This window comes from Syngnathoides biaculeatus, chromosome 9, assembly GCF_019802595.1.
Source record: "Syngnathoides biaculeatus isolate LvHL_M chromosome 9, ASM1980259v1, whole genome shotgun sequence".
NCBI classification, from domain to species: domain Eukaryota; kingdom Metazoa; phylum Chordata; class Actinopteri; order Syngnathiformes; family Syngnathidae; genus Syngnathoides; species Syngnathoides biaculeatus.
In genome coordinates, this window is record NC_084648.1 from 3,780,254 (window position 1) to 3,803,049 (window position 22,796).

At 40.5% G+C, this 22,796-nt stretch overlaps 1 protein-coding gene across 1 annotated transcript; it reads right to left on the reverse strand.

Annotated features, from left to right (window-relative positions):
• Positions 1-37: 37 nt before the first annotated feature.
• Positions 38-22,733, reverse strand: pdcd11 (programmed cell death 11). Its single transcript, XM_061829211.1, is given in 37 exon segments — positions 38-513; positions 608-773; positions 2,052-2,205; positions 2,328-2,496; positions 4,048-4,298; positions 4,372-4,509; positions 4,645-4,779; positions 4,890-5,058; positions 6,264-6,386; positions 6,510-6,632; positions 6,718-6,774; positions 7,878-7,977; positions 7,980-8,054; positions 8,140-8,242; positions 8,862-8,951; positions 9,039-9,132; positions 9,223-9,285; positions 9,388-9,890; positions 10,217-10,329; positions 11,298-11,450; positions 12,471-12,684; positions 12,798-12,968; positions 13,125-13,319; positions 14,180-14,305; positions 17,080-17,331; positions 17,430-17,576; positions 18,546-18,606; positions 18,678-18,802; positions 18,913-19,125; positions 19,344-19,451; positions 19,879-20,054; positions 20,157-20,277; positions 20,341-20,502; positions 20,621-20,785; positions 21,748-21,894; positions 22,112-22,234; positions 22,625-22,733. Coding segments are annotated over 36 exon segments (5,433 nt in total). The 5' UTR covers positions 22,211-22,234; positions 22,625-22,733; the 3' UTR covers positions 38-341.
• Between the last annotated feature and the right edge of the window lie 63 nt (positions 22,734-22,796).

A 22,796-nucleotide genomic window follows, 5' to 3' on the forward strand; every position in this document is an offset into this window, starting at 1 on the left:
TTTTGTATTTGTTGCTTTTAAATAAAATGTCATGTCATGTATTGTAATGATAGTAAATTTATTGAGTAATGGCAATGCGCTACAAACAGCTACAATTAATTACTCTCAACAGAAGTAAAATTCATTTCGAGAGTCTATATTAAATTCTTAACTTTGGTTGACCATGATCAGATTGACAGATGAATACACACATTTTACAAAGGTTGATTTGAGTCTTCAAGTTCTTCGAGCACCCACTTGAGTAAAAATAGCAAACTTATAATAGCAAATACGCTCGTATTACGTAGATGCAGAAAGTACAGAAAGTCCACAGTAAACACATGCAAGGATGTGTTTGGTCTCTAGCTGGCAGCTTCACTGCCTTTGCCTTCCACAAACTCCACAGCCTTTTCTTTGACAGCCTGGATGCTTTGCGGTGTTCCGTGCTTCTTCTCGTACTCCAGGTAGCGCTTGAAGAAGAACTTGATTTTCTTCACGGACACACTCAGGTGGATCACACGATCAAAGATGGCCCTTCAAATAAGACGATATACATGCAACAACCTATCTTAACCTGTTCAGGAACTGATTAAAAGTAGTAAAAAAGCAAACTAAAAAGTGTCCTTACCGGACTTCCTTCTGTGATCCATGTTTGACCATCAGGTCGATGAAAACGGACCAGAGGTCTGTGCGTTTTGGGTAGCTTGTCAGGATTTTGTCAAACATTGTGTAAGCTTTTTCTGTGCTTCCGTAACGAAACTCCAGTTGGGCAAACTTTGCGATCACATCCACACCTGATGACAGAGTACAATGCTTAAAAATTGCTTCATGTTATCTAACTGTAGCAGGCAATAACACAAAATGTATGTAAATACACTATGAACTGTCAGACAAGTATTCATTTTATCGTATTATTGTAGCTATTATTTTCATAAGTGTAAAACTGGACTTGACTTTACAAAAAGATTATACAACGTGGTATTTAACACAACATCATAAAACACTTTCTTTAATGCATTCTTTCCAGTTGGGTGAGCCCGAAACAGTTTATCATAAATTTGAGGTGCAGGTGACAAATGTAAACCACCTCACAAAAGTGAGTACCATATTTAAAATACTATATATATGTGTTTATATATATATATATATAGTTTTTTAAATACATCTTTTCATATGATAACTGGAGTAAAGTAGTTAACTAAAGTGTGTCCAGGTTTTTCTTTTTTTTTTATTTGACATAAGAGTTTACAGCTCCATCAAAATAACAACACGCAGCCAGTGTACAGTATTAACTCCACGCAACGAAAGTTAGTGGACCCCTGCCTAAATGAAAATGTAAAAATTGTATCTAAGGTGCCAATATTGTGTGTGGCAACAAGTTTCCAGGACAGCGTTAACCCTGCTAGGCCTGCGGTTCGCCAAAACGTCACAGGTTGGGAGTACCCTAAATCCCAGTACACGGTGGCATTAATGCTGTTCTCAATGAACTGTAGCTGTTCAGTGCCAGTGGGACTTGTGTAGCCCCAAACCATGACACTCCCACCACAATGTTTGACTGTAAGAAAGACTTAAACATCTTTTTACTGCTCACCTGGTTGCTCCCACCACACTTGAACCCCCAAAATGTATTGCTTATATTTAGAACACCAGGCATGGGGTTTGCTGTGTATCTTTTAAAAGAGGCTTTTTTTCCCCCTTGGATGACAGCCATGCCGATCACATTGATACAGTGTGTGGCATATGGTCTGAGCTCTAAAAGACTTGAGGGCCCCCACCCCTTCAGCCCCTGAAGCACCATGTACCCTCTACTTCTTTGATCAACCATGGTGAAGCATGTTCCAAGTGGAATGTGTAGAGAGAGAGAGAGCGAGAGAGAGAGAGAGGAGAGAGAGAGAGAGAGAGAGAGAGAGGAGAGAGAGAGAGAGAGAGAGAGAGAGAGAGAGAGAGAGGAGAGAGAGAGAGAGAGAGAGAGAGAGAGAGAGAGGAGAGAGAGAGAGAGGAGAGAGAGAGAGAGAGAGAGAGCGAGAGAGAGAGAGAGAGAGAGATCCAACTATACAGTCCACTTGACTTACTTTCTTTGGATGGTAGACTTTTAAGGGCCCTTTGCAGGAGAACACTGGCAGCGTCACTCTGGCCCTGCTGTAGCAGGAAGGTACCATAGTTCAGCCAGGCTGCTTTGTTTTGACGGAAACGCTTTACCATCGACTTATACAGGTTCTCTGCTTCCTGTTCCAAATAAAAAGACAGACACACACAGTGTTGAACTCAATAAACTTTACTTACAGTTTTAATGAGTTATCATTAGTCCTGCTTCGATAGTTTACAAATTTGTAGGAGGTAATTAATACCTTTATCTTGTCAGATTTGGAGTAAATGTCAGCCAGCTGCTGATAGACGGGCATAGGCTCACAAAATTGGAGGGCTCCCTCAAAGACTTTCTTAAGGCTCTCCTGAGTCCCGTACATATTCTCCAGGTTTAGGCGGGCCACCCACACATTCAGCTTCTCCTGCTCCTCTCTGTACATAAAAGAAGTACGATTTTAACAGCAAAACAACATCTGAACATTACGAATCATTTTCATGCAGATAAAAGTAAATCCTACAATCCATATCCACATTAGCATCTGTGAAAACAAATGCCAGAGCAACATGCATGACCCATTTTAACCATTATCTCATAAGCCAGAAAAAGTTCAATTTGAAACATACTTATTCTCCCGTTTTGTTTCTAAATTATAAACTATGTTCGAAGAAAAGTGCTGAAAATGCGCAAAGACAGAATTTTGTGCTGAATTGTTGAGATATACAGTATCTTAAAATTCATATTCATCATCTCAGTTGGCCAAATCTTTGGGGCAGAGGTAAAAACTAGCCTGTGACATCAGTGTACCGGGCATAAACTTTCTAACATGAGGCACTACTCCAATTTATAAGCGCCAACAAACCTTATTGCATAAAAGGGCCATTTACTGGGATTGCCATTTCCTCATTCATTATAACCTGACAAAGTATAGCATGTAATTGGTCAATCTTGTGTTTTTTTTTTTTTTTGTTATGGTTCCCTGTTGTGCACCCTTGCAAGCGTTTAGAGAAGCCACCGGTGGTAAGGCACAACAACGTTAGGGCTGTTAGTTTCACGGTTGCCGGACACATGTTGCGGGGGTGAGGCGGATGGCAGGGGGGAAATCATTCAGTGGGAACGATGCACTATGGCCGCTTATGGTGCACTCTTTGGCAGCCACAGAAGGTAGTTGTCCCGCTGAATTTCAAAAAACATGGTCAGAGGCTGCTCCTCTGCAGTCTGTGAGAGCGTGCGCAATGCTTGTTCCTGTGAATTCTGTCTTTGCTGAGAAAAAGGCACAGATTTGGCTGACATCTTAAGTTTCGGGAAGGCGGGGTTTGCAGAGGAGTCAGCGACACACCCACAGTATCTGTAAGCTGAAAGCATGTCTCAATTCTTTACCATTTTGAAGCCTTATGCTGCTCAGAGCACAACAATTAGAAGGAATTAGAAGATTATACCAACAGTTAAGTAGAGTTTAAAAAAAAAAAATCATCCCAAAAAAGGAGATAGCATGATGGGATGTGAGGACAAGCATAAGTAAAAAATTAAACAAGTTTCTAAAATGGCGGCATGGTGGATCAGTTGGTAAAGCGTTGGCCTCACAGTTCTGAGATCCCGGGTTCAATCTCCGACCCGCCTGTGTGGAGTTTGCATGTTCTCCCCGTGCCTGTGTAAATTTTTTCCGGTTTCTTCCCACATTCCAAAAACATGCAACATTAATTGGAGACTCTAAATTGGCTTTAGGTGTGATTGTAATTGCGTCTGTTTGTCTCAGTGTGCCCTGCGATTGGCTGGCAACCAGTTTAGGGTGTACCCCGCCTCCTGCCCGTTGACAGCTGGGATAGGCTCCAGCACTCCCCGAGACCCTTGTGAGAATAAGCGGCGAAGAAAATGGATGGATGGAAGTTTCTACATGTAAACAATGAAAACACCCCAAAACTTACCTTTGCCAGAGAAAAAGAAAAAAATACCAAAACGTCTGTGTTGACGTTGTCTCATCTTACCTGAAAGAAATGGTTTTAAGAGCCCTTTCTGCCACGGCACGGGCCTGATCAATCTGGGTTGCCTGCAAGTGGTGAGCCATGTACTGAAGCCAGAGCAGCGAACTGTTGGGAGAGGCCAAGAGGAGGCGTTCAAATGCTGCTGCATCCTGCGGCCTGAGCTGAGGGTCCATCAACTCCATCTCACGCTGCATCAAGGCTTTTTCCGCCGCCTTTTTTTGCTGCGCAACCTCATGCCGAGACTTCTTCTGAGACTGACGAGGAATGAAAAAATGAGAAAAATGGTGGAAGTTGCAACAGTAAATACAAGACAAACTCTTGGCTCACCTTGCTGCTTTCATCTTGGTCCTCTCCATCACTCGAGTCTGCATGACTGCTTGCTCGAGCGGGCTTCAGTGAGCTCAAGCCAAGATCCCAGGAGAATCCAGCAGTAACGTGCAATCTGGAAAGACTTGAACTAGAAGCCTGCAGGGACACATTGACTTATGGATTCATGCAAGTATTAATAGGACTTGAACAAAACCTTCCGCGACCCTTGTGAGGATAAGCGGCTTAGAAAGTGGATGGATAAACAAAAGCAATATTAATTATTTTGCTTACGTTTACAGCAACAGATTTGGTGCATTGGTCTTCCTCGTCTTCTTCCTCTCTGAAATATACCTCAACCCCACTGTCACCATCTTGAAGGTCTGTTTTCTTCTTTTTCTTCTTTGGGGCCTTCAACTCGTTTTGTTTCTGTAATATTACCAAGGTTAAAGTAGCCCAATATGCATAGAATTTCTGTTCACAGAAAAACCAAAAGTCTGTAATGTTGAGCATCTATGCTGAAATGTATTTTTTGTTACCTTTTCACTCTCAGACAGTGAGCGCTTTTTTTTCTTATCAAGGTTGTACTTCTTTTTCTCTTCTCCCAAGAGACGTAGTGGCAGATGGAGGGATTCTGGAAGGACGTCTGGTTTCCCAGTGTCGACAGCGAGCAGGGACAGGTCAACTAACTTCTCTTTTCTGTCGATTCTGAAAATAGACGGGGCTGCAGATTTGTCTTGCACAAGCTGTGGTGTACACTAAAGAAAACAAAGGCAAAGGGCCTTATTCACGAATAAATGCATAGAATTACTCTCTCTGTGCGTTGAGCAGATACACAATATCACTGTCAGATACGCGACACACGCATACTGACCTATTTTCTTTGCACTACCATACGGATGTTTCAGATTCCAGAATTCATGGCCACATCTCTACCTAGGCTGAGTCCCTATTTCCATATAAAGGATGTCTGTCCTTCCTATGGGAGAGGCCATAGATGCAAGGTGCAGTGTGAGCCGGGCAATGTGCAAAGGCACTCTGACCATTCAGCAACAAAAACTAGCTCTGGGAAAGTGCAAGGTCACCTCTCTGTGAGGCCGAGAAGTTCCAAGTTCTAATATTTGGGATCGCCTCCACACACATCTTGAGCTCTGGGACACCCTAGGCCGCTGTTTGATGATCAACTTTGTGCTCGTGTCTTCAAACTTACTGGTGCATATAATGGACACACTTGGGTGAAGAGAAGTGTGGACCTGTAACTGATCAACACCTGGTGGGGTGTTGGTTCCAATGGTGGGGGAGGATGCCGGTCTGACCTGGGAGGTCCAAGCGATTGTCTGGCAGAATCTAGTTTCAACTCCCACCTGTGGTAGAATTTCACCCACATTGCAGGGAGAGGCAGGGGAAACTGAGTCTGAGTGAAGCATGTTCCGCACCTCTATGGCAGCTGGTCAATATCATGGCGGAAACCCCCAAACCCATTGGTGGACACCAGCTGTGCTTATCATGGCGGCAACCCCCAAACCCATTGGTGGAGACCAGGTGTGAGAGATTCTGTCAACCTGAAGAAGGAGTCCTATCAAGCTTTTGTGGCCTGTAGAAACTTCTGAGGAATCTGTTGGGTACCAGCAGGGCAAACCAGAATGCAGCTTTGGTGGTCACTGAGGTAAAAACTCAAAACTGGGAGGGTTCGGCGAGGCCATTGAGAAGCACAGAGAGAACATTCAAACTGCCCAAAAAGGCCAGAGCAAGGATTTCAACTCCCAACCTCAGAACTCTTGAGGCAGACATGCTAACCACTTTCCACTCTACCTCCATCTGTAATCTAATTTGATTAGTCATTAAAAGCAATGTTGGTTTGGATTAAATGGCACAGGTTTTATTAGCAAATATATTGTAATGTGTGTATGTACCTGATGATTTTTGTGGTCAGCAGGGTGCCGGGGGGAAGATGGTTACAGAGGACACTGTGGTTGTTAACAAAGTACTTGGTGGACTCCTGAAGCTGGGCTCTTCCAGTGATGCTGCTTGACAACCTGGAAGAAAAATTGTAGGAGGACATGACACATTTTAAGTATGCTCGCTGCATTTTCCCAAGATAGTGTTGAAGTCAGTGCAAAGATATTCACAAGGGCAGGGTTAGGGAACCACCGACTTACCTTATAAAGACCCCTTGCTCACTGACAGATTTGACATAACCTCTGATTAACTGGCCTTCTTGCAGATTGTCTAAGGACAAAACTTCTGGGTCTTTTGGTGGTTTAGCCTGCTGTGGGTTCAATCTGGAAAAGAGGAAAATCAACAGCAAATATAAGGTCGAAGGTTCTAGACAGACCAACCAATTTGAGTGGATCTCTCATATCATACCTTGATGGTCGTAGAGATAACTGCCACTTGCCATTTTCACTGCCTATGAGATAGCACCTGCAATAAAATGGCATCGTTTGATTTTGCAGATCTATGAAAATACGATTTTACCCTGTTTACAAAAAGTATACCCAATGTCATAGCGGCCATGAATTGGCCTTGGTACAAAAATCTGCATACAAAATCTCCATATATCAATGTGCTTTCCATGCACCTTACGCTCACTAGCGTCACAGGTGTGCTGGAGCCTATCCCAGGTGAATTTGGGAAAGAAGCAACGGACACCCTGCATTAGTTACCAGACAATCGCAGGCCGCATAAACAACCAAGCATTCCCATGCAGATTCACAGTTATAGACAATTTAGAGGAGGGCTGTCCCTTTTGAATTGTTTTAGAATCGATTATTCCATCAATTAATTGAATTAAAAAAAAATGTATGAAATGTTCTTCCAAACTTTTTTTTTCACATTTATGCTTGTTAACTACGTAAATATTGCTGTTTATTTGACAGTATTTAATGATGAAAAGGCAATAATAACATGTATTTATGTATTATACTTCTCAGAGCTACTTCTTGACAAGCTGAAAGAAATACATACTTACAAGAAGGGGAAAATATTCATCATTTTCCTTTGACTGCAAAAGCAGATCTTTGCTTATGTGTTACTTTGATTAAACAAACATTGGTATGGTTTCAAGAACGACCACAGAAATTTGTTTTTAGGCTGAAATCAGAGGATTACGGTAAGGAACTTTACGTGAAACAATAGCTGTAAATGATTAATCAGTTATCAAAGAAAGTGTTGACTAATTAGCTAATTGATTGTCAATGAATCGTTTAATTGTTGCACCTCTAACAAAGTCCTCAACGAACTTTACATGTTTTTGAACGTCTGGGAAAACCAAACTACCCGTATAAAACCCAAGCAAGCATGAGAACAAAGCAAAGTCCACAAATGATCAGATTCTAACCCTTAACATCACAGCAGTGAGGAAAACAGCTAACCACTTGTCAGAAGTGATGAACCTTATAGATACTCTTTCACCAAAATGATATTTTCATGTTAAATTACAATCACTGTTATCCATTCATTTTCAAAATGTATTGGTCAAATACATTTGTGAAACTGCATTTACTGTAGTTGGGGCAATCACTGACCTGACCAGCTGATCCTTGCTGAATCCGGCCAACGGGTTGGGCTTGTATGCGTCAGCAAGGTCAGTGACGGCCACAGTTCCCACACAACCGAATGGAAGCTGACCATAAGGCCGAGGTTTGGTAGTGTGCCTGTCACCACTCCCAAAGTGATGCGGTCTACCTCCAATTCATGAACACCTTTAAAAACAAAAACATGCAGCAGTTCAAAAGTCTTTTGCCATCAATTATAGAGTTGCATGAGAATCATGTGCGATACTCTTACCTGTAAGTGACAGTAACAGTCGCTGAGGCTTGAGACTCATTCCAACCACTTTAGCTTTGACAGTCTGGCCAAGTTTGTACAACTTTTCAGGATGGTTGGAATCCTCAAATATGAGAAAACAAGGCATATTAGGGCAGAGTCCACACCAACACTTTATGTCACGCCTCAATTATCATATACGTGATATATTGAAATAATTGCTGGTTTTAATTTTATGTATAATTTCATTGACTATCGAGTACTATTATGTACCAATCAAAAACTACTAGTTATATTTATGGATTATACCACCACCTGCTGCTTACGTGTGCAATGGACAGTCGTCAAAAGCATTATGCTATGTGCCAGATTTTAGATACAGTTGGACCCCTGCACACTCCCATTTTACCACTCGCAGATACATCTATTTTCTGACCCCCCCGCCCCCCAATTAAAAAAAAAAAAAAAAAAAAAAACATTTTATTTAATTTTTTTGGGAGGTGTGTTTTTAAGTGTTTTCTGAATCAACGCTAAAAAAAAACTGAATGGGGTTGATCCCTACTCAGTCAATGATTTGGGCCTTTTTTGTTGTTGTTGCTTTAAGCCCCGAGTGGGGTTTTTCTTTATGTGTGTGTGTGTGTGTGTGTGTGTGTGTGTGTGTATATATATATATATATATATATTATATATATATATATATAAAAAATTCTATTCCACTTGTCAATTGTATTGGAGGAACTCACTTTCATATCCGTAATCATGGCTAGCAGTTCCACCGTCCCTGAGAGAGAAAGAGCCGTGGTGACCTCCAAACTCTTCCTCTCAGGATGATACTGAGGACAATCACAAAAATACTCATGAGACCTCAGCTCTGCTTTGCAGTAGAGAATGTCAGGTGCACTACTGTAACCTTAACTTACCTTTGAAACAAAGCCGATAATTTCCTCTCCAACCTTGTAAGAGTTCAGTTTCTTTACAGCAACGGACCTGACCTCCAATTTTCCTTCCAGTTTGCTATGGAGAAAGATGGTGTAGCTATAAAATGTGAACGAAGGGGTAGGCAACCCACACCACCCCCCGACCAACCAATTCTAAAGTTGTTACCTGGGTATTAGTGTAAGCTCAGGGAAAGTGTATGTGTATCCTGGGCGGGAAATAGGTAAGACTCTAAAGAAAACAAACAAAAGATGATTTACATTTTGAAATGGAAAAAATCTTTGAACAACCTCTGGTCATCTAAGTACTGGGGAGGACAAAAAAAGTACTCACTTGTTACTGGTGGCTTCCCGTCCTCCAATAACCCTGCAGGTGACCACGCTGCCCACTTTAACTGAAGACGTGGGGAAGGATCCTGGTGACACTTCTGTAGCCTCCATTACCTCAGACACATGCACACAGCCTGTGCTTCCATCCTCAAGTGTGACCTGAATGATAGTAGGCTTCACTGTCCGAACTTTACCTTGCACAATTTCTCCAAACTGGTAACCAGTGTCAGAATCCGTCTGGTTTTCTGAATTGGGGCGCAGTTGTTTGGGTACAGTACGCTTCCATGACACTAGAGGAAGCCCTTGCAGTTGCTCACAGCTGGGTTCAACAACCTCAATTGCCAAATGCATCCCTGCCCTCAGTTTGCTCGATTCGGATACGATGATCTCGTTGAGGTGGTTTCGTGTTTGGATAATTGTCAGCTGAGCAGTGTCCTCCACTGAGATGATGGCTAGGTCTTTATCGATGTGCTGCAAAATTGCAGAGTACTTGCTCTCTTCTGTCAGCTGTCAACACATACACACAAACAGTTGTGAATGCTTGGGTTTCAAACAATGATTACGATAGTAGTGTCAATATTAGAAGATGATACTTGGCTTAATACATAAACTATATTATCTCCTTATCATCATGAATAGAGGAAAGTGGCCTAAAACAAAAGCTGTGTGCTTCTGAAGATAAACTGCATTTAGCATTAAAGGCTGGACAGACTCAGCTCAGGGCTGAGCAAAAATAAGGAGACATCACATTCTTCTGAAACAGAAGAAATAGACATCCAGACGTCCACTTCTTCCGTGTGTAACATGCATGAAAAAAAGAAAAAATAGCCTACCATTTTCTTTTTGGTAACCAATTTGGAAAGGAGGGACACATGGACAGTAGTAGACTGGATGTCAACATAAAGGACAACTGCAATAACCTTTTGTCCTGGGGTCAACTGAAACCCTGCAACAAAAAGAAAAAAAGAGAGATCAAAATGTAACATACAAAAAAAAAAAAAGGAATGATCCAAGGTATTTAAAATAAGGATTTTTTTTCTATTTTGAAGATGAAAAGGAAAGAAATTCCAGTGAGTGATGTGAAATGTGTAGGGTGGTTATTAAATGTCCCTTGTTTTTACATTTTACAGTGTGTGTGTTTCTTTCGGCTTGTCCCTTTCGGGGTCGCCACAGCGTATCATCTCAGATGGACGCATATATACGTTTGGCACAATTTTTACGCCGGATGCCCTTCCTGACGCAACCCTTCTCAGGGAGTGGAGGCCCCAGTGGGATACGAACCCACAACCCCTGATTTACCAAACCAGTGCTCTAACCACTGAGCTACGGGGCCTCTGTTTTTACATTTTACAGTATTTATGCTTATATTATATATGCACTTATGTACCCTCCTGATTTTACATAGAGAATAGCGATATAGTTGAAATCAATTTTGTGGGATCTATTTTGTTGTTTGCAATTCTGACATTTGATAACGTTTAATTGACTTCTCTACATGAAATTGTCATGTTCCTTCTCTGTTTGCACTCAATGCATTGAATGTTCCACATTTATTTTGTGGACAATTTTGGTATTTAGTTTTACCTCTCTCCTCAGTTCATTAATAATGTTCTCGGAAACGCAATTTACACATGTAGTTAGGTGTACTATATATTATATTTTCACAGTAGGTATTTTAACGACATTATTTCATGAATACATCTGGAATGTACATGGAAAAATTGTTTGAAAAAGAGTACATATGTGCAAAAAGAAAAAAAAAAACTTGGAAAAGCATTGGTCCAGTCTTTGGTTCAACACATTGCATCAACAGGAAGACACGCACTGCACTGCCAGGTGAAATGTAAATTATGGATTTATGACCAGACATCTGATTATAGTGTCATAAGACTTGACTTAAGAATCAAAACATACCAATCACATGGTATTTAGTTGCCTGTATGGTGGCACCAGCCAATTCATCAGACTTGAAGTTAGTGGACTCGCCATTCTTCACAGTGTCCACAACCAATTTCAGCCTCTGGCCAACAGACAGAGCAGCTAGCTGCTGGTAGAGATCTCTGGTGTCTGAGGAACAACAGATGAGAAGTAAGACTTAACACAGGATACAACACAGGGGTGCCTCGCGATAGGAATGACTTCAAGATGTTGATTGCCATAACCAGTTAGAGTTGAAAACTATCTGAACAAATGTTTTTGGAGTGTGTGTGTCTGTGTGTATGAGAGACTTTGCTTGATTACATTTTGTAAGGCCAGATATCTGTGCACTATTCTATTCTGTTTAAATAACTACAACAATATAGTGCTTTTTTTTAATGCTTTTTTTGGGGGGGGGCGGGAACAGATCCATTGCATATCCATTTATTTTAATGGGGTAATACATTTCAATTGATGATTGAAATGAATTAGGCGGCACGGTGGATCAGCTGGAAAGCATTGGCCTCACAGTTCTGAGGTCCCGGGTTCATTCCTGGACCCGCCTGTGTAGGGTTTGCATGTTCTCCCCGTCTCTGTATGGGTTCCCTCTGGGCACTTCGGTTTCTCCCAAATCTCAAAAACATGCAACATTATTTGGACACACTAAATTTCCCCTAGGTGTGATTGTGAGTGCGGCTGTTTGTCTGTTTGTGTCCTGCGATTGGCTGGCAACCAGTTCAGGGTGTACCCTGCCTCTTGCCCGTTGACAGCTGGGATAGGCTCTAGCACTTCTGCAACCCTCATGACGATAAGCGGCTAAGAAAATGGATGGATGAATGAATTGAATGATTTTAGTGCTTCGGGATAAGAGCATTTCAACAGAACAAATTACACTCATATCTCAAGGCACCCCTGTATAAGCACACAATTTCATGAAAAGGTAATCAATGGTAAACTTTGAAACCAAATTAAAGTTTTGACCTAGACCTCCAAACCTGTTATAACCCCACTTCTATTTCGGTTAACATCCCCAAGAAAAATCAGAACGAAACACAGACAACAACATATCTAATAAGGCATTTTGTTCATGCATTTTCTTTCACTCTGTTTTGTTCTGCCACAAGATTTGGTTAACATGGTAATGTCAAGAACAGAGAGAAACCGTCCCACCTTTCATGGCAATCATTTCGGTCACAGCTCGTCTCTCTTGCACAGCATGAATCAGTGCCGTCTGAGCAGATTCCTCTGGCAGAGTGACCTCAGACGTTTTCAGTGTGACCAGGAATCGCTTCTTCTCCTCATCCAAATTAGTGACCTTAGCAATCACTGTCTGGCCCAACTGGAAGATGGTTGTTGTATCAGGAATGAACTTATCAGATATGGCCTAAAAGGGTGCAGAGAGGAAAAGAAATCTGTTTGCAACACGAAAGCTCCTGGGTTAAAAAAAAAAAAAAAGAAAGAAAAGAAAATCTCTGCCAACAGCGGCCCATCACTCACAGACTTCGGTGCAAGACCAACAAGCCCAAATGGGAACTCGACAAAGATGCCATAGGCCATGATGCTCTTGACCCAGCCAATCATCTGCATTCCAACTTTGACCTCTGAGAAATCTTTTGCAGACAGTCCTTCCTCCAGTGACCAGATCACTGTTGGCTTCTTGGTGACAGTCTAAGAGAAAGACTGCTCAGGAAAACAAAGGGAACTCTTGGCACATGAAAAAAAAAAAGCACTAAAATTTGAAAAAATATAAATATCACCAAGAATAAAGATTCGGCCAATGTCTGACTGAGGTTATACTTTTAGTTCAAATCATAATCAGGATACAATGATTTTCCTATTCTGAAAAACCCAGGTGAGGTTTGAAATGGTGTCTCCCTCCTGCAGGGCCTCCCACAGCAGAGGGCAGTTGGACGCAAGATCCGAGAGGTGCATGGTGGGTAGGAGGGCATGAACTTCATCAGGAAGAATGGAAACTTCCAGACCATTGATTGACTTCTTAAGCACCTTGGCCTCCAGCCTCTACAATACAGACAATAAGCAAAAACCACTGAGCAGGAAATACGGCTGTTATTATCCATTGCTGTGGTTACTGATTTTACCTTCACAATATTTATTTGATTTACAGTATAACATCAGATATACTTGTATACAATTTTCCAATAAATATCCCCCCAAAACAATAACCACTGAGGGAGGGTATTCAATTTTTACGTTGACCGAAAAACTGTCAAGATTCAAAAAGCTGCACAAATCTTTCATGAGCTAAACAGGACACATTAAAAGAAAAAAAAAGGTTGTCAAGGTAGCCATGAATTAAAGCTTTAAAACAAGATCAAATTTGTCTAGTTAAGAACACAGGATCTTAGAGCAAAGATTACTTTTTTTCTTAATAATGTACGACTATATTCAAAATTTCTGGTATGTTACAGTCACACAATTAATTCTCTCAAAATAAATAATATGACAAGTATCCCAACAGTGACCTTTATATTTTGGCAACATTGCTCACTAAACAAAACATTTTGACAAATATCACCATGGAGAGATGACACATAACAATAAAGACAGTATTACAGAACCTATGACTTTGAGCAGCATTTGATTGGAATTTTCCTTAAAAGGAGGAGTTAGTTATGAAATGCCATTTCCCACTTTATTGGAATGCAGCATTTATTATTTTCCTCTTGGTTTACTAACATGAAACCACAACTCAGCCATGACTTAATTTATGATCTAAACCCAATACACAATTGGCCCAATGCACGAGTGTAAAATAAAGTACAGTGCTTTAGAGAAAACCTACATAGATTATTTTGTTTTACAGAGAGTGATAATTTACATCTCCTCGAGTAGCTTTTTTTTTTTTTGCTTTAACATACCTTTCCCACCTCACAGACAAACTGGGTCTTTGCTTTTTCTTCAGAATCTCCCTCCACCACAGCCTTAAAAGACAGAAGCATCTTTTCCTTCTCTGGATCACATTGCAGAACCTTTGTCCTCAACACCTTCACAAGGGAGACATAAGCATTTTTTTTTTTGTTTTATTGAAACAGTTCCACCATGTCTAAACATACATGTGGCAAGCTTTCATTAAAATACCGCAAGGATCACGAATTATAAACTATAGATTTTCCCAGCATATGTAGTCCCTGCCATGGTGTAATAGGCTCGTTTAAGGGGCAGCAACGTCTCCCGTATTGAGACAAACCCTTATTCCACCCCACATACTGCTGGACGAAAGATTGAGTTTGGCTTTCGTTTGATCAACAGCAGTCACTCATATTTGAAAAATATACAAATGTGGAGAGTAATGCCCGCAGATGTAAAAGTGCGGGTGTAAATAGGGATGGAATCTCAAGACCTTAAAATAGCTTACTAACCCTAACCCTATTGTTATACCAGAGAATGTAGTTGTTACCTAATACCATAATTTATTGACACTGCACAGACTGAGACAGACATTTTTAAAGAGGTCAATAGACATTCTATTTTAATTTTTGACTTTTTGATGACTTTCGACGTAAATGTGCTCGCAGTACGTGATGAAGCTCGGAAAATGTGCTTTTGGCATAACTTCCGAACATGCTCAGTACGGTTAACTTGCATTTCCTGTTTCCAGGTGGAAACTGATTGTTTAGGATGAGACTTGTTTTGTTAACGTTTATGAAATAAGCACGTAAATTGATGTAGAGACTAACATGTAAATTAATGTCAAGACTACACAAAATAAGCAACGTCTTTCAATACCCATGTATTTCTACTCGTAACAAATTTTAGGCGTGTGATTTTTCGTGCTCAACTGTGCAATTTGGAGTGCGATGGCGCGCGGGCGCATGCGCGCCTGTCAAATCACAGTGACGGGAACAGCCATTCAATTGGCAGTGTTTGGCAGTCTGCTTACACCTCACTTGGTAGCAAGTGTTTGCAGCAGCTCGCTGTTTGTTTCTACTGTCCTATATAGTAGGAAAGGACAGCACTGTTGAATATTGCGGACAAGAATCTCTGGCTTTCGGACATGACCTGCACAATAGTTACTAAATATAATAAAAGATGAGTCTTTTAAAAATGTCTTGACAACGATTAAAAAAAAAAAAAAGAAAAGGAAAAACTGTATATACTAAAATGAAGTCAATCAATATATTAGGACTTTGAGGCACTGCAAAAGCCCTTAAAACTATATTCTCCTGCTTAATTACTTTTTAAATACAATATTTTGTTCCAGGCCCTGTCTGTGTGGAATGACATGACACTGTGGAAAAAGTTAGTCAAGTAAAAAAAAAACAAAAAAAAAAAAAAAAACACAAAGTGCTTTGGATCAAGCAAGATGTGGTCAAAGACAACAATCAGCATATTATAGAGCTTGTGCAATTGACGTCACCATTTTCACGGCGCCATATTGCCAGTCAAAAAGAGCTGCTCGACAGTGTGGGGGACATTGAACCAGATATGAATATTCACAATGCCTGACACCTGCTGCGCTGTTGGTTGTTACAACAGACAAGACAGTTATTCAAATGAATCATTCTATGGAATACCAGCTGAAAAGACGAGAAAAGATTGATGGATTTCGGCAAATAAACATGATGGATAGTGCCCAACCAAATACTGTGTAGCGATCACTTCATTTCAGGTAGGAATTATTCTTCTCAATTTCAAATTCCCAAGTTGGCTAATTTGAGAACAATGTGTTTAAAAAAAAAAACAAAACAAAAAAAAAAAAAAAACACAAAGTGCTTTGGATCAAGCAAGATGTGGTCAAAGACAACAATCAGCATATTATAGAGCTTGTGCAATTGACGTCACCATTTTCACGGCGCCATATTGCCAGTCAAAAAGAGCTGCTCGACAGTGTGGGGGACATTGAACCAGATATGAATATTCACAATGCCTGACACCTGCTGCGCTGTTGGTTGTTACAACAGACAAGACAGTTATTCAAATGAATCATTCTATGGAATACCAGCTGAAAAGACGAGAAAAGATTGATGGATTTCGGCAAATAAACATGATGGATAGTGCCCAACCAAATACTGTGTAGCGATCACTTCATTTCAGGTAGGAATTATTCTTCTCAATTTCAAATTCCCAAGTTGGCTAATTTGAGAACAATGTGTTTAAAAAAAAAAACAAAAAACAAAAAAAAAAAAAAAACAAAACAACAACAACAACAGGGAGTCGTCTCCAACGTACACGAAGTATGTTGTAGCCACGCGTTAATCTTCGGTAAACCTCTCGCTGACAGCCTTTTTTTTTTTTTTCCTAATATGCATTGTCCTATAATGAGTCCAACGCGTATTTAAAAAAAGAAAATAAACCGTCGGTCGCACAGAGGTTTACCAAAGTTCAACGTGTGGTGGGGGCTGAAGCCTATCCCAGCAGTTTATATATATATATAAAATACATACACACGCACACACACACAGACACACACACACACGCACACGCACACACACACACACACACACACACACACACACACACACACGCCATAAATGTGTGTATGTGTCTTAAAAAAAAAAAAAAATAGTCCTAATTTCACATTTGAATAATTTGGGTAACCCTAATTGACCTAAAAAAATGAAAAATCCATCTTGATTTCATGTCAGACAGTCTGAAAAAAAAAATGAAAAAATGAGTGTCTTTTCATTCAGTCACGGCTAAAAAGATTTTCAGTTATACGTTTTGGAGCATGACTGTACACCATAACCTGACATCAGGTTTATCAATCAATCACCCCTGTTAACAAATGTATATCAAATCACGAAAATCTTCACTTTACCTGACCAACATAGAAGACTTCCTCGGGGTTAAGGATGACTTCAGAGCTGAGTTCGTTGACTGGCACCAGGCCCTTAACATTGTTGTAGAATCGAACGATGCAGCCAAAGTTTTTGACACTGACAATGTGACCGTGTGACACTCGTCCACGACGGGCATCATTGTAGCTAAGGAACAAGGGCAGGGAGCTTTCTAGAAGGGCCTTCTTTCGAGTCAAGTACAGTTTTTTGTTCTCTACATCTACTGACAGCACCTGGGGACATAAAGAGCAGAAAGAAACAAAGACGAATGGTGATACGTGCTATCCGATTAACAAAGTTTCTTGATTTTAAATTTGAAGAATGGACTGACCCGACATTTGACTTTCATGCCTGCTGCATACTTTTTCTCCGGGTTGTTTAAGACGATGTCGGATAAGTGAATCCGAGGCACCATCCCTCGAATGTGGCTAGTTAAATGCACCATCATGCCGTTATTCAACAGGAGAGACACTGTCCCCTTAAAATAAGAGTGAGACATGGAAGACAGGGTTGAAGACAAAAATCAAAAGTCAAAACTATTTCTCCCCAACAAAATGAAGTCTGCGGGTCACTTTTGGGTCATTTTTCTCCTCACAATTTACAATAGCTCCCAGGTATCTTAATAACATGTTTGTGACATGGTTTGGTGAAAACACAACACTAAGGATCAGTAAGCAAAGCACACACTCACCCTCTTTAGAGAAGAAAAGAAATCAGCCTGTTTTGAGGGGGTGGGCCCTTTTCATGCATAGGAACTGCTGGCTCACCTAAATCTGTGCAGTGTTTTCAAGCCCTGAGTCTTATTAAAAATGGCTGTATTGCCAACTTTGTATTTATATTTACTGATACACTGCATTTGAGTAGCGTATGGGTTGTTGTGCTACAACCTGTGAGGGAAGGACTGGACAATATAGAACTGAAGTGGACAGGGACAAGAGGGGAATCATGCAGGACAAGGGTCGTAAAGCCGAATTGGGCTGGGAGTGATGATGTAAATTATAAAACGTCTATAGGACCAGAGTCTACGTCAGGGGATACCCCAAAAATGTGTACCATTAGTAATTTGTCGCAGCTTCAACACCTCGCGTCACGATTGATTCAATGCCCTGAAAATGAAATCACCTGGATGAATGAGAATATTCACAGGCACTACCACAATGACCACTTCACCAACCAATCAAGTATGTCCGGATTATCCGATGCTAAGACTGAGAACACTGCGAGCAAACAAGTTATCTGTGCATCAACAATGCAGCTCATCTTAACTTTTGTCTTTTTTCATGGTGCTTCCATGCAGTAGCCTGCCTGGATGCCTGGTCAAAGGGTGATTCAGGAGGCCTTGCTCCCAGACAGAAAGAGTCACTGGTAGCTCGTCAAATATCTACTGCAGATTTCAACCCCTGACACCACAACATGCATTATATTGCATTTGAGTCTCAATACATACCTCTACAATCTGACCAGCATGAAGATCTTTGTATTGAAAGAAGGGTTTCTCAATCACAGTCCTGAAAATCAGTTGAAATCAGTCTGTCAATGAGTGACTTGGAGACATGATGCAAAGCACAATTTCACATACTTGCGCAATGTAGCAAAATGAATTTGGTCCATGGGGCTGTAGTCAGTTATCCTGCAAGTGTGTTTTGGGAAGGCTAGTATTTTGTTTTCATTAGATGGGTTCTTAGGTTCCTTCAGGTTGTTCCTCTGTTAGGACAAGAACACAATGTATCAAGCAACCTTACCTGAGGTTTTTTTTTTTCTTTTCTTCTCCATCAAATACTGCACATTGAAGTCATTGTAATATTGCAACTCACATGCACAAATGCTGGGGTTTTATCAGGCAGCTCCAACATAGCACCAGACATGTGGTGCATAGAGCTCATCCTGCAATCCCCCACCACCTCACCAACACGGTCGCCGCAGGCAGGAATGGTATTAATTCTGGTCTCAGGTTTGACCAGCCAGTCACGCAGGCTCAGTCCTACCAAGCGGGTGGACGGTTCTATGTATAGTACACGGGCCAGGACCTACACAGATAATGCAAAAATGCACAAAAGAAATGGTACAGAAATGTGGTCATACAAATTTATTTAATCTGGCCTGATTCCAACATCGATATCAAGCAGGGTAGCAATATGCATATTCAGAGATTGGAGGGAATTTCTCCTGGCGAAAAATTTGTATTGTAATAAAACGCATGTATTATTTTTCTCATGAATAAGACCATTTGCCTTGGAGACATTACCTTGCTACCCTCACGGTAACTGGAAGCCTTCTCCCACTCCATGTGAAGGAAGTCCACCTGACCACTGAAGGAGGACAGAAAGTCCATGAGCAGCCCGTGTTTGGTCACCTGCAATACAGGCATGCTAGATTCAACTTCATTTGGGATCATACACAGTCAAGATTCATGTATTTTTGTACAGCTGAAACACCCATATTCACAGTAAGGCATTCGCGGAATCCCCTACTCAGATTTTTTTTTTTTTTTTTTGGTGGGGGGCTATCTGTTATTTGCGGGGCAAAAGGTAATTCTCTTTTTTTACTGATTTCCCACTTGTTTGTCTGTTTTGGGTAAAAATGCAATTATCATAAGCGTCAATTATTTACAGATTCTACCTATTCGTGGAAGTTGGACCCGTTTGCTCTACTGTACTCTGCGCAGAGCTGTGGGTCTACTGTATACAGATACTTCTTTGGAGTGTAACTTAATCACAATTTTGACATCAAAGACTAAGACTAAAGACTGTTGCCATGAAAAACATTAAAAATCTCTCTACTTGTTTGACTGTCGCTTTAACTAGAAGTCCCGGCAGAAGATTAGTCAAGGTCCATCCTTGTTGTGTGTCAGCACATGCTTGGCCACCAGCTGAGGGGTTGACTGAGAGACGCAATAAACGTCCATTGCTCTTCACTTCTTTTATTTGACAAGTCAGATACTGGCCCACTTTCAGCTCTGGACACACAACAAGAAAATGCTATTGTTACTTTGATAACATAAAAAAAAAAAAGACATGCAAGAGGCAGCAAAACAATAAACCACACATGATTGCGATACCATTGTTACTGTTCTGTTGGTCTTTGCCAGCTTTCTTGGGGAGGAAGGCTTTGGTTCCCTTGACACCAATGTCAACTATGCAGCCATGATCCTCAAGGCTCTCAATACACCCACTCAAAACCTGAAACAGGTACAATTTTCGAGTGGGGAGACTGTGGTTAAGAGTTGCTGACTTCTGACTTACCATCCCAGCTTTTAAAGCATTTGATGTGAGAGCCTTGTTGACCAGCTTTGGATTGACTGAGAGCTGGATCCTGGTAGAGCCTACTTTGGCAGTGTCAAGCTCTGCAACCACACATCTCAACATCATGCCAGAATAGAAGAGGTGCGGCATAGCACAAATGCCCTGTTAAAGAAAAAAAAAGGCAGTTCAGATTATGTCACTTGAATCTCTAGAACAGGTAAGGTTTGCCAATGAGTTTAATTACTTGGACAAGCCAAACTGGCCACAACTACACACCTACCTCATCATCAGTTGAATCCAGTTGTTCAGTGAGGAGCTTAGTGTACGAGTCACAAATGTGCCTGATGCTGAGAAAGCCTTGCAGACCACAAGGGAGACCAACAGTCACCTCAAAGTCTGACACATCTTTCACACAGCCCAGGATCAACATGCCTTCCTTTATATTCTGTGAAGAAATGAAAATATTAAACATATTTTCATAGCAGTAATGAAACCATATACTGTGAATGTACAATTGGTAGGGGTAAAAGAGTATGCATGAAGTAAAATTATATCTCTTGGTTTAAATTTTGCACTTTTGCAATTTCATTTGTTTCTCATACCCCTAATTACCCATGGACGGGCAACGGCAGTGTCTTTGCCCAGTTTTTGTCATTTTGTCAGTGGATTTTTGTCCAAATGCTTGGTTGTGTGGCTCCACTGGTACAAGACCCAGCAAGACTAAGTATTATTTTTCAAATGAAAATATGACTAAATAGTCAAATACTGCTAATGTTGAATTGTTTTAGAATCTTTTAGCTTGTTAAATTAACTCATACTGACGTGTTGGCTGTGATGACGCTATGACGACGATGTTATTGAGCATCAAGTACAGCACACGAAAACTGAAGTTTCCTGATGTGTTTATGTGTGCTGGCAGGGATAAACTATCAGTTAGTGAATGTAATCAATCAAAAGGCACATCAATACTCGTAGATCCAATTTGATTTTGAAGATATACATTTGCAAATGATACAACTCCATAATACTGTTAAAATTGCAAACATTTTTAAGACATTTCAGATAGCTCATATGATTTGCAACAATATTGGCAACAAAATAATTAACAAATGTGAATATTTTCCAAATGTACTTGTAATTATTTACACCTATAAACAATACAAACATTTCTGAAGATCATCATCAATTAAGTCACAAATATATAGGTCCAACCACTCAAGATCAAACTTTGGTGAATGTTGCCTGCTTCACCACCTTAGATGTTCTGTGCGGGAATAACTCTCCCAACATATTGCTTAAGTTCCCCTGCATTAGGTTATCATTTTTAAGGAATTCTCTATCACTCTAAAAAAAAATGTATATATCATCCTGTTGTAATAATGTGCATGGCTAAAATGCTGTTTTTACCTTTAAATGTAGTATTTCTACACATTTTGGAGCTCCATTGAGAGTCTGACGATCTCCATTCTTTTCAGTAGTCTTCTGTTTCTTGACTTTCTTGCTGTCATCTTTGGAACCCCCTTTCCTTTTCTTAGAAGCTTCTTTTTCATTAGACTGCAGCAAACAGACAAAAACAACCATTCAGACCAAGGGATAACAGATGATAACCAGCTCGAAAAAAGTGGGAGTACACATTTGAGAATTGAAGAGGATGTAAGGATAGAATGAAACATTTTAAAATGGAAGTAAACCCAAGTGGTGATTAGTGAGGGATTTGTGGGATTTTCCACAACATGCCATTGCTTAATAGGATAAAAGAGATTAATTATACCTGGAAAAGGTTGTCCACCTCAATCCGTGCCGTTATTTTACTTTCACAAGTCTTCTTAACTGTCCCACCTCGAGGGAAGTCTTCCTCTGCTGATGCCATGCCTTATTTGTTGTTTTCAGTTGTCTACGAAATAAATTCATGAGGAGACCATAATGGAATTTGCTTTTTCAAAACCCAATAGGTAAACAGCCAACAAAAAGACAAAATGGTGTCCCTTTAAATGTTTCAGCTCAAAATAAAATTCCAATTAAATTACATGTAGGGTCTAAGAATGTTAACAATTACATGGGACACATGCGATACGGAATATAATTTTGAACAGAGTTATAAAAACGAAGTAATCACATGTAAAAGATATTTCATTGGATTTAATCGATTTCCATACCAGGCATCCTGATCGCTTTAAGGTGCTACAAACACATCAATAACGTCAACACGTGGAAAATACTAACGAGATTTGGGTGCTAATTAAACGCGAGAACAGGAGCTACAAGCTTTAGAATGTGAATTTACAGGAGTTTACGTGTGGTCAAACGAAGATTCCTTTAAGTATAGCAGGGTTCGGATATTCAAAATCTCACATGTTATTCAGCACGCCATGATAGTAACCAGGAAGAACAACCTCTATGGGCGGATTATAGCCTGGAAAATCACAAATAAGTAAAAATGGTTGACGTTACATTTG